We start from the raw sequence: 13,153 nt of genomic DNA, 5'->3' as shown, positions 1-13,153 counted from the left end.
AAAACATCCAAACAAAACTCAGTGCTGTGTGTGAAATGAGTGCAGTCCATTCTTTACTCATCATTATCCTTTCTCACCACTCCTATTTCATCATTGTGTGTAAAGAGAAAAGGAACACTATGGGATGGAAGGCAAGACAACCCAGTGGTGTGTTACATGCTGACCAACAGAACATAATAGAGTGTTTGAGAAATCTAAAAATCTAAAAAACTACTACATTTAACATAATAGTGCTTAAAAGTTTTAAAAAATTGTAAAAAAAAAAGTATGCATTTATACAAGAAACATCAAAATTCTGAGCAAATATATAGTTGTGAATCAAACTGAAGTAGTAGATCTTGATAATAAGTAAGTAAAAAAAAGAATCTTATACAAAAACTTGGCAGAAGAAACAAAAAATTTCACTTATCTAAAAAGAACACAAATATTTGCCTCAAGTTTTCAATGGGAGTATAAAAGAAGCTTATGTGTGTCCAGTGCTACACTAAAGACATCACTAATTTTAAAAAGAACACAAGAAGTTGACTCAACTTTTCAGTGGCACCTCGTGATTCGTGATTAGTACTTAAGACTGGCAGGAAAGATTTAGTACAGTTGCCCAACAAGAAGTCATGTCACAAGATCCGAGTCTCATGTCTATAAATGAAAGAGAAGCCAGTGTATAGATGAATTGATGGTTTTGTATCAAGCTCTGCAGAGATTAAGAAGAACTGAGGATGTGACAGGTGGAGGTACTGGTTTGATCATTATTTTTTTTGTATTGTGTTCTACAAAGACTAATAAGAACCAGGGAGGTGACAAGACATGGTACTAGTTAATATTATAAGTATGATTTTCTTTTGTCTTGAGCTCCACGAAGATTAAGAAGAACTGAGAATGTGACACATGGAGTTACTACAAAAAGAATATACCTGTTTGAGTATAACTTTTTGCATCAAGGACTCCACAAGGATTGAGAAGAATTGGGGATGTGATGAGAACAGGAACTGGTTGCCTGAGTATGTTTTTTTTTTTTTTTTTGTACTGAGCTCTAGAAAGACCAACAAGAACTGGGAATATGACAGATGGAAGTACTAGTTTGATCATTATTCTTCTGTCTGATATAATTCAGTGTTTGATAGTGAATATTTTTTTATAGTGTTTGATAATATTTTTTTTCTTCTCTGATACATTTGATGCTGTTTGAGAATGATTTCTTTGGCACAACAAGACATGACTTCTTTGGCCAACTGTACATGGGAGTAAGATGAAACATTCCCACCTAACCTAACTTAACGTAACCTAAGCAAATTTTATGCACACGACAATTAAAAACGTGAGCTGCATCCAGACGAGCAAAAATCAGGGTAAGCAACAAAATAATATATAGAAAACAGACATGATATTCCCTCCTAACCTAATATAACCTAGCAACTTTTTCTGTCAATCTCTGCCACATCCTTCCACAGCTGCGTTAGGTCATGCCGAGACTAAGACCTGCTAAATCTGTTTGTGCCGCGATGACAGCCATCTCCTCGGTTCACCCAGCCTTAACCCTTTCACTGCTATTCTGCACATCTTTCCTTATTTACTAGCCACTCTGCAATATCTTTTCATGTTCTATAGCCACCTCATTGTACAGCCAAACACTGTACTGGCCAGAAATTGCAAAAACTTTTTTATCACCTTTCTCATAAATGCTTATAAATATTTGATACATTGCTTTTAGTTTCATAAAGCATTGCATACCACAGTGAAATGGTTAAGAAGGGTACTGAGCTGTGATGGGGATGTATGGGTGGTGGAGAGGGGGACTAGGCACACTATTCCATATACTGAGGCCAGGAAGGGTGACGCCACCTGCCCCACGCCAACACTCATGAGATGTAACACTTTCTCCTAAGATGACAAAACTTCACCCAAATTCCTCAGTGCCATCGTGCATCACTTGGCTCTAACCCTTAAAACCCGGGTGGCTTCTTGAAACATATCCGGTCAGTCTATTCCAAACTTGAAATCATGAAAAATTAGATCCTTTTGAACCAAGAATTTTACTAGACACAACACACAGCTTACTGGGTTGGAGACAGCACCCGTGACACTAAGTAAAAGCATGTCACCAAAGCCTAAATAACAGTACAAAATAGCCACTGGATTGAGAGGGTTAAAACTACTTCAGGCTGAGAGAAAGTATATGTTGAAGTCTGTCATTCCTACCCAAGCTAACTCAACTAACTTCCTCCCATTCTTCCTTGCATGCCTTTTTACAACTGCTTTGAGTCGTGTCGGGCTGAGCTTTGTGCGATACGTTGCATGTGGGAATAAGATGATGCCATGATACATTCCCTCTAGCCTAACATAGCCATTCCTTTCTTTTTCACCCTTTGCCATCTGACACGAACCATTTTTGAGCTGCACCAGGTTCTTGAGCTAAGATACAGTACATACGAGTGACACAAAATATTTCCCCTGTATCCTAACCTAACCTAATTTTATCTTCATTTCCATATCGGATATTTGCGCTAAGATATAACACACATGAATAAGATGAAATAGGTACTGCCCCTTTACTTTAACCTAACCTAACTTAAACATATCTTTACTACCATTCGACCTTATTTGGCTTCTAGATAACAGTTCAGAGCCGTTACAAATGAATGTGTAGACTAAACCTAACCTCTTGCTCTACATCTGTAAGTCACGATAAGGCTGGAAGGGTGAGATTACAGCTGTCTGCCACCCATTCTTATGTACCTCCTTCTCTCCTTCCCTCCCTCCCTTCCTTTCCTTCCCCTAAGTAATGTTTGGTAATTTTCACCTCCTCTCATTCTCCTCCTCCTCCTCCTCTTCCTTCTCAAAAAGCAAAGCAGCAACAGCAAGACTAAGCCATCATGAGAGAGAGAGAGAGAGAGAGAGAGAGAGAGAGAGAGAGAGAGAGAGAGAGAGAGAGAGAGAGAGAGAGAGAGAGAGAGAGAGAGAGAGAGAGAGAGAGAGAGAGAGAGATCTAAACTACTGCCAACAACGAGCAACTATTTTGCTTAAGTGTGCATGTGTGTGTGTGTGTGTGTGTGTGTGTGTGTGTGTGTGTGTGTGTGTGTGTGTGTGTGTGTGTGTGTGTGTGTGTGTGTGTGTGTGTGTGTGTGTGAGTGTTGCAATGCATGACTAAAGCTGGACAAATATATACTCTGCCTTGCCACACCCCATACTGAAAGACTACAAGAGCGAGCGAGCGAGAGAAAGACAGAAAGAGACAGAAAAACAAAGGCAGAGAGAGGGAAAATGGAAGAGATGGGTGTAGGGAGTGGGGAGGGCATTGAAGTACCAAATTAAACATGTGTGGAGGGGCGGAACAGGGCAGAACAGGGCAGAACAGCGGAACGAGGCAAGGCAACACAAAAACCAGGCCTAGAGTTGATAAATAAAAAAAAACACCCTTTCAGCTCCCTCAACCCCTGCTGCCGAGAACCCAAGGAGAAAATCGACTTGAAATATATAGTGTTTCAAGACATGATTTCTTTTATAGTTTGTTTAGGATCACTGGGGCAAGGCAGGAGGGGCGAGGACTAGGGGCAGCATTGTGGGGCACAGAGGGGGGGCTTACACTGTTGGTGAGCGCGCCCCGACAGTTCCCGGATGAGCGCGGCGTGTTCAGCCTCCAGTGGTTTGGATCCGAGAGTATTAACACAATTCAAAGTGCTCCTGAAACGCAATACAAAAGGTCATGTTTTTCTGCTGCTGCTGCTGCTCCTCCTGCTGCTTCTGTGGTTTGTATGCTTGTATGTATGTTTGTTTGCTCTCTCTCGCTCTCTCTCTCTCTCTCTCTCTCTCTCTCTCTCTCTCTCTCTCTCTCTCTCTCTCTTGTATATCTGCTTTTTATACATGTACACATACATTCATACATACATACACTTGTCATTTACATGTTACATAATCATACACACACTTGTTTAACATACATATCTGTCAAACAAACACACCCATGCATGCACACACATATATATGATTATTTTGTGTATTTGCTGTTGCTGCTTTTGACTACATACCTGTATACACACACACACACACACACACACATACACACACACACACATCTCTCACATTCACACATCAGAAAAACTGTCACACACATGAATATTTATGATACATTTACTGATCTTAGTCTAGTTCTTTTTTTTTCTATTACACACCTGTTCTATAAATCCACACACCTGCCACACACACTGCAAAACACCCCTACAACCTTCTACAGGAACCTAACTACATATAACACACCTTTTCACCTCCTCTATTGATCATTTCCCTTACTCTTTACCAGTCTTGTCTCTTCCTCTACCAAATTTGGCTGTCAGTGTATACTTTCTCTAACACACCTTATCTCTGCTGCATTACTCTGCCCTGCTAACACCTGACACTCCCACCACAGCCTCACAGACCCCTGAGCTCCTAAATCCTTGCCTCATTTCCCTCCTCCCAACACACACTCCAGGGAAGCAAGCAGAGATGAAAGCAAGTTGAACAAGATGTAATATTTTGGGCTATCCTAACTACGTAATGAGAGAGAGAGAGAGAGAGAGAGAGAGAGAGAGAGAGAGAGAGAGAGAGAGAGAGAGAGAGAGAGAGAGAGAGAGAGAGAGAGAGAGAGAGAGAGAGAGAGAGAGAGAGAGAGAGAGAGAGAGAGGGGGGGGAATGCCTGTAAAAAATAAAGTAAAAATGTAATCTCATATCATTTACAAGCATCGTATTTGAAACTAGGCTCCAGACAACACACTTAACAGTACCAGCAATATTCACACACCACTGCCAACCACTGCACCACAAGAGCAAGACCCCAGACCCTCTGATGATGTACAAGAGTTCACCACCAACACAAATGACAATGTTCTCATGATAATCGTTTCACTGCTACACCAGTTCTTGTTGTTATTACCTGTACCATTTCAAGAAGGTACATTTACTTGGCTCTCTGTTCCCCAGTGTGTGTAGCCTCATTTTCCCTCCTGCCTTATGAGACTCAGTAATGAAAGGCAAAAAAATAAGATGCTGGAAATAAGGAAAAGATGCATGACAGTTTTAAAATTATGAACGATATTGAGAATTCATCGATTGCACATTTGTTACTTAATATCTTGTCTTTTGCTTATGACACCCATTGGTAAAATATAGGACATATAGGTTAAGATACTGGCAATGAAAGGAAGACAAAATATACATAATCTAAAAAAGGAAAAGAACAGTATTGGAGATTCATACATTGTTAATTTTCTTTTCTTTTTGTGGAGTATCTTGTTTATTAATCATGGCACCATTAATGAAATAAGGGAAGGTAAAATTAAGATGGTGCCAATAAAAAAAATGAAATAAAAAATGAAGAGCACCAAAAATTCATAAGTTGTGCATTTTTTTTTGTGGGTTCCTCATTTATTACTTCAGGAAATCAAGAGAGCAAAGACACAGTGGTGGTAATGAATCAAAGAGGCAATGAAATACATATAAAAGAACATAATGACATTGAAATATTATAAATTGCACACTATTCGATGGAATAATATTGTTTTAAGCATCTTCCCCCTTCAGTCAATCCTTTGCTTTACTTACAAACCAAATAATGAACTGAAAGAAAGAGAAAATAGCATGCTGGTAATAATGAGAAAATATTATACAGTTTAAAAGAAAAAAAATGTAATAAAATCATAAAAAGCTAATTTTTGGATGGAATAATAGTTGGTAATGTTTGTTCTTTTTTTTCTCTCCTTCCTTTTCTCCCTTTGATATTTTCCTTCATTAATTCAAGGATGCAGTTGTTTCATGCATGCCCTCAGACGCCATTCACTTTGGTTATGTGTATGTAAATCTTTTTGTCTTATTCCTAACTCCTAACTACCAATATTCCCTTTTTCCTTCTTTCTGCATCTTTTTTCTTTTTTATTATTATTCAAAAGGCTCTGTTTCCCACAAGTTTACAGTTAAGTTATATATATGTAAATATTTTTGTCATATATACCACACACCTAACCCATCAATATTCCCATTTTTTTTTCCTTCTTTTTGTATTTTTTCTTCATTATTTACAAGCTTCTGTTTCCCCCATAAGTATTCAGCTGCTCTTCAGTTGAGCCTCATTCATGTTAAGTATTCATCTTTCACTCCTCACTGCCTATATTCAATCAAATCAATTAGGTAGACTTTTCATAACTATTTCCCTATTGAGAGGATACAAAACCCTATGTTCCTCTGGCAATATGTAGATTCAAATACCAGCTTCTCCTCAACCATAAAGTTAGGTGGACTTTTCTTAATTATTCCCCTACTGATTCAAATGCCCTAGTTTCTCTTCTGTCATAAGTAAAGTAAGTTGATTCAGACACCTTAGACCATAACATCTACATAAATTTTTCATGACTGGTTCCTTGATGAGAGGATTCAATGACCACTATTTCTCTTCTGTACATTAAGTAGGCACAGATCAACATTTCCCACTGAGAAGATGAATTAGCTGTGAAGGAATGTGTGAGAGAAAGATACACAATTTTCATAACTATTTTCCTAACAAGAGAATTCCAATACTTAATTTTCTCTTGTCATTGTTAAGTAGACACATCTCTTATTTCCTACAGAGAAGATGAACCAACTATGAGAGTAATTTTCATAACTGCTTTCTTAACGAGAGAATTCTGATACCACGTTTCTCTTGTCTAGTTAAGTAGACACATTTCCTGTATTTCCCCCACTAGAAGGAAGCACCACTGTCATGAAAGAATACATGGAAGAGCTACATTTTTCATAACTACCACTTCCCTATCAAGACAATTCAAAATACCCATGATCCTCTTGTGTCATGTAAACTGAACAGACGTATTCCCTCACTGTGGGGATGAACCACTATTACGAAAAATATACTGGAGAGAGAGATACATCAATTTCATAACTAAATCCATGATGAGAGACTTTGAATACCCATTGCCACCACTTCTCCCACTGACAGAATGAACCACAAGGAGAATGTGCAGGAGAGCTATGTTTTTTTCAGCCTCAGTTTGGGAAGCAACACAAGGCTGGAGGAGGCCGGCACTGCAGCACTACAGGTGGGCCTCCTCCCTCTCCCCCGTGGCCCCATAAGGACCCGTCTCCCCCTTCATTGGTCTGCAAGGAAAGTGTGAAAGAGTGAGAGGGAGAGTAAGCAAATGGAGTGATAATAAAAATTCAAACTAAACAAAATCTGAATGGAGATAAACAAAAAATAGAAGCTAAAATAAAGAAAATCAAAATGGAAAAGAATATAAGCAAAGCCTGAATGGAGGTGAACAAAAATAGGAGCTTAATTAAACAAAATCATAATGGAAAATAAAAACGAGCAAAATCTGAATGAACACAAAATAAAATTCATAATGGATAAAAATGAAGAACAACTGAATGGAATGGAAATAAAAAGAACAAATAAAAAAAAGAATCAAAATAGGTATAAACAAAACAGAAGCTACAGTAAATCAAATCAGACTGAACAGAAGCAAACTGAAAGTAAGCACAACCTGAATGAACTGAAACAAAATTAAAGCAGAAAAATCAACAAATATCATTATGGATTAAAAATGAACAATAACCACATGAAAATAAAAGTACATAACACACTACAATAAAAACTAAAACAGAACAATAACTTAAAAAATAGACAAACATTAGGAAACCATAGAAAAAGATTAAAAAAATGTATAAGGCACAACATAAATAAAAACAAATCAAGTGAAGGAAAAGAATGACAGATGGAAAGATTGGAAATAAAAACGGACTCCCACAAAATATCATGAAGAATATTTCAGTATGTTAGCAGAATGTACAGCCAACGATGAAGAGGATCAAACTGAGGAAAGAGAACTGCCATAACTGTGCCAGCTGTTGCCTCAGCTGTCACCAGGTATCCTCCACGTCAACACACACCACAACACAACAAAGACTGACAAGCCACACTAAACCTGATTCTGTCACCTACCCTGAGATTATTTTTTTCTTTTATTTTTTTGCATCAAATTCTGCTGCAATAAAGTAAAAAGTGTTACTCAAATAAGCTTCAATAAAAAGAGTTCTTCATGTCAAATTGTGCTGCGGTAAATGAAATTATGCAAAAATATTTGGCTATTAAATATCTTTTATATATCAAACTGTATATATATTGGATATTGAAAAAATGAATAAATTTCATGCCAAACTGTACTACAAATAAAGATCTGACATCAAGCTGTACTGCAATAAATTAAATAATAAATACATAAATTAAAAAAAAGAGGCCTTTGCCAAACTGTTGCAATAAAAAAAATATTGTATAAAAAATAGTTTAGTAAAGATGCTGTGAGTAATGAAAGCAAGAACACTTTTTAAAAACATTAAAATACAAGGTTGATAATTTCTTATTGATGAAAACAAACCAAATAAGAAAATAAGCAACACATGGCAATGCAATCACTGCAATGAAACTGTAAAGAAAGTAATCCAAATTAAATTTGTATTGTTTGCAAAATAATGAGTCATGCATGAGTGTTGGTAGAGGCGAGGTGAAGCTGTGACCAGCAGAGCAGATCGGGGAGGTGACCCAGCAAGGCACCCAGGAAATAAACACACTCTATACACATCAAGTAAAGTGTCCATGAGCTGAGATGCATCCTATACCTTTCTTTGACACATTGAAAGTTGTGCATTATAAATATTTTCAACCTAACACCTTTCCCTTCCCTTCTCTCATCACCAGAAGATGTCTCAAGTGTCAAGTTCAAGACTCAACACATGAGGTGCCAGCCCATCATGAGAGGGCCAGTGGTGGTGGCCTGTGCTCCCTTTATGCTCCGTATGAACACCTGACGACCCTTGGAACTCTCCCTCAGCATCCCTCTTAGTTAATCACCAACCCATCAAGTGGGAGGCAGTGATGGTGCCCTATGCTCCCTCTATGCTCTCCGCACCACCTCAGCCATCCCTCACAAGTCTGCCTTCTGCACCCCTCTCAGCTACCCTCATTCTCTTGTCACTCCTCAGCATGGCCTGGTGGAGTGCCTGGGCTGACACCACCACTACAAATGGAAGCCTAGAGTGTATTCTCATGTCTTGGTGGCTATGGGTTAATATTATCTGTTAGCAAACTCATAAAAGTACCAAACATGCCTACACTGTTATGCGACACATATATTGTAAGTCATGTTTCTTAGGACACATATCTGTATTATTATAAAGGAATTTGACAATGCAAAATCTGCCTCTACATCTTCACAACAAGTAACTTTACATCACACTGGAACCTGTACACTTGATAAGGAAAGGCAATAATAATAATAATAATAATAAACCACACATTCACAAGTGTTGCTACCTCAACACTGCCTTGACCCTGTGACAGTGAGACAGCAGTGTTGAATCACCACCAAACTGCTGTGTTCAATGTACAATGCTGCACCATTAACATCACCACCACCAGCACCTCCACCATCACTACTGCTGCCTCAGCCACCACAGTGAACACCTCTTACCCCACACCTTCCACCCACCACTTCCTTACCTAACATACCCTGTCTAACCCTGCTGGAGGAAGGTGGTGACAGAGGGAGATAAACATAAGGAACATTAGAAATATAAGAAAATAAGGGAAACTGCAACCCCAAGAAGCCAGCAGGCCTACACATGGCAGTCCCTGTATGAAACACATCTATCTACTTCCACATATCACTCTCATCTATAAATTTGTCTGATTTAAAGAGACAAAAACTTAAAGCAGAGTTACAGAGTCAGAGCACCAGAAAGGAATGCAATGGAGAGGAATGACTGGAGAAAACACACACACACACACACACACACACACACACACACACACACACACACACACACACACACACACACACACCAGTGCCAATCCCCAATAAGTGTCCCATACAGGTGTGTTACTTTCTACCTGTGCGGTCTGTGGCACCATTACCTACAGGTGGTGCCACAGACAGCTAAAGATTTTGTCACTCTGTCTTAGGAACCTTGATTTCCACTTATAGACAATTAACTATAGATTCTCTCACTCTATCTGCCTTAGAAAGCTCAATTTTCACTTATAAAAACAACTACTGACTCTCTTGTTTTATCTCTGCTCTAAAAACTATAATTTCCACTTACTCTCTCTCTCATAATGCAAACAGACAGATGCAATATTACTTTCCACTTCTTCTAAGTTTCTTCTAAGTAGACAGGATGGATGGGAGGACAGGAGGGAGGCAGATGTAGAGGGAAGGGAAGGACAGAGAGAGAGAAGCCACAGAACTTGAAACTCACACACACATACGTACACACAGAATAACAGTGAATATAAAAAAGTCCAAGAAGAATCAGAAACAAGTCAATCTGAATGACTGGAGGAATCCAAAACCTTCACTCGGAGAACTGGACTCAATTCTTCTTTGTGGCGTGAAATTTTGGTTTGACAATCCTGTACCAGTCCTGTGTTTCCTGAGTGTATGCAGAGATGGGAGGTAGGGAATGGGAGGAGGGAGGGGCAGAAACAGGGTGAGGGAAGGGCTGTAAAAAACTGTAGGGGTATTTTAGCACATATTATAAAGGGCTTGAAGGAGAAAGATGCATTGGATTGACAGTATAAGAGTGTATTCTTAAACGTTTTGGTGTTTTGTCGCTACCTTTTTAACAGGCTCTACTGAAGATCACTAGGATTTTTCAATGGTATCTTTTTATAATGTTAGTGGTAGTTTAACAAGGATTCTGCCATCAGTGGGATAAAAACTGAAAATTTGACTTAATCACCTCAGTGGCCTTTGAAAACTGTTGTGATAGGAGAACAAAGCGTTTAAGAATACAAACGACTGAAGGTGTCATGCAAACCCTATCATCATCATCATCACCAACCTAACTATTGCCACCACCATTATGTACCAGTGTCACCATTACCACCACCATCAGTACCACCACCACCACCACCACCACACCCCATGGCAGTGCTGGCGGCCCCTCAGTGTCTGCCAGGGACTGACACACACCTGGTCTCCTCCAAAGCTGTGGGCACAATGGGAGTTAATGGGATGGACAGAAAAAAATATGGGAGGGTATGGGAGGTTTAGTTATGGAATGGGAGGTGACTTGTGGTATAGCAAAGGGCCAGTACATACCATTAGCTGCTATGCTTTAGTTGTTTATCTGAGGACAAGCCAGTACCCTCTGTGACAGCCCTACACCACCACTCAGCTATCAAGACGACATGACTATGTACGTAAATGAACCACAAGGCTTCATTCACATCAACAAGACCTAAATATTCATCCTAGAACTACACTAATACACCAAAACCTCCTGCAACAGTCCTATACCACAGCTATTAAGACACAACACCACCTGATATGTAGGCAAATGTACCACAAATCTCCATTCACATCAACAAGACCTAAAGATTCATCCTAAGACACACTTGAGGACTGCACCACTACACTACTCTCCTGCGACAACCCTACACTATACCTGGAGGAAATAGTTCTAGCTCCTTCAATAGCCATGCTTGAGTCTAAGTATAATGGAGTTACGAGCAATGGAAGACTGGCGTGTGAGTACTAGGGGCGGGGATATGAGAAGCTTTCATAATTTCAACTCTCTTCAGTGCCAGGTATGCAATGCACAGTTACTCTCAAGGCCTCATATTTAAATGAATCTACTGCCACCCCCCTTGCATTGATACACCCTACACATTTATCCAAGGACACATACTCGAGTGCCACTACACCACAACACCACTACACCAGTACCTATGTGATGACCCTATACCACCACATAACTCTCAAGACATGATCTGATATGTAAGCAAATTTATTCCTTACTTCAACATGTTCTAAAGATTTATCCGAGGACACACACTTGAGGGTTTTACTGCTGCTCTACTATTCTCTCCTGTGATGACTCAGTACCCCCTCATGTCCACCCTCAAGGCACAACAAATGATGTGAGTGAATCTAGTTCCAGTCCATACTAACACCAACACAACCTTGATTCATCCTTCACAGCTGAATACAAGGTAGTTTTCTTTGTTTTTTTTTTTCTTTCCTTATTCTGCACACTAATATTCCTAAGACTGGATTAGGATACTACTGTTGTTATTTCTTCTGGTGTCAGCTAGGGACATGGAAAATATGGAATAATGCCCACTGTGTTGCATTAATTAGATCTTTTCATCATCTATAGTTTCACTGCAGCACAAAAATCTATCCTAATCTCCTCCACTTGTCTCTGTCCACTATCCATCTCCTCCCAGCCACTCCAATAGTTCCTCATCATGTCTTTCCCTCCATTTCTCAATCAGTGTATTTAGTGAACCGTATCTTACTAAATATTGTCTTTTCCTCAGTACATTCCTCTAAGCCTCAATAAGACCCCTTGTAGCTCATCCTGTCTTTGTTCCAGAGAAACATAACAGAAAAATTATCGTTTCATCCTGTTCTTATTTCTGACAGAGGAATGTGACACCAAAAAAATAATTCCTTTGGTCGATCAACTAAAGACAAAAGCTTAGCAGAAAAACTCCAACAATGAGAGAGAGAGAGAGAGAGAGAGAGAGAGAGAGAGAGAGAGAGAGAGAGAGAGAGAGAGAGAGAGAGAGAGAGAGAGAGAGAGAGAGAGAGAGAGAGAGAGAGAGAGAGAGAGAGAGAGAGAGAGAAAACTAATACCTAACACTGCCTTGCAAACAGCACCACAGCAGCACACAAACTGCACCACAAACCAGGGAGAGAAAACACCACAAGAGCTTATAACCACAACATTGACCACCACATCAACCAAAGGGAGTTTAAAGGGGCACTGAGCTAGGGCCAGAGGCTCAAACAGGGTCAACAGGGCTCAAACAGGGATCAAACATGGGTCAAATGGGGTCAAACAGGGTTCAAAAGGGTCACAGGTCAGGGATAAGGGATGGAAGGAAGGGATGGGAGAGAGGAAAGGGAATGCATGGCTATTTAAGACCTGGGAGTAAGGGAAGTAAGGGGATAAGGGGACACAGGCACCATCTGTCACCTTACTCACAAGTGATTACTGGTGGTGACGGCGTGGAAGTTACTGCAAGGAGAGGCAAAAGGCTCATCAGCCCTCCATTAGCTCCCATAAAACACTGTATGTCTGAATTTTTTGTTGTTGTTTTTTTTTCAAGCCACTTACACACACA

At 39.6% G+C, this 13,153-nt stretch overlaps 1 protein-coding gene across 35 annotated transcripts in view; it reads right to left on the bottom strand.

Annotated features, from left to right (window-relative positions):
• LOC135113079 (glucose transporter type 1-like) overlaps positions 1-13,153 on the bottom strand; it is a 112,404-nt gene that overhangs the window by 4,416 nt on the left and 94,835 nt on the right. For 22 of the 35 annotated variants that reach the window (XR_010274704.1, XM_064028103.1, XM_064028075.1 and 19 more), the window contains 2 exons: positions 13,015-13,047; positions 3,581-3,678 (listed from right to left, as the gene is read on the bottom strand). Coding sequence is in view for 34 of the 35 variants with exons in the window: in XM_064028103.1 (XP_063884173.1) it covers positions 3,581-3,678; positions 13,015-13,047 (131 nt within the window). In the remaining variant the exon portion in view is untranslated. Of the gene's footprint in view, positions 1-3,580; positions 3,679-3,805; positions 7,120-13,014; positions 13,048-13,153 lie in introns of those variants that run through there. The other 13 variants (XM_064028072.1, XM_064028074.1, XM_064028081.1 and 10 more) reach the window with 3 other exon arrangements.

This window comes from Scylla paramamosain, chromosome 25 (assembly GCF_035594125.1).
Source record: "Scylla paramamosain isolate STU-SP2022 chromosome 25, ASM3559412v1, whole genome shotgun sequence".
In the NCBI taxonomy this organism is placed as follows: Eukaryota; Metazoa; Arthropoda; class Malacostraca; order Decapoda; family Portunidae; genus Scylla; species Scylla paramamosain.
The sequence above is the reverse complement of the archived record's forward strand: the minus strand, read 5'-3'. Positions and strand labels throughout refer to the sequence as shown.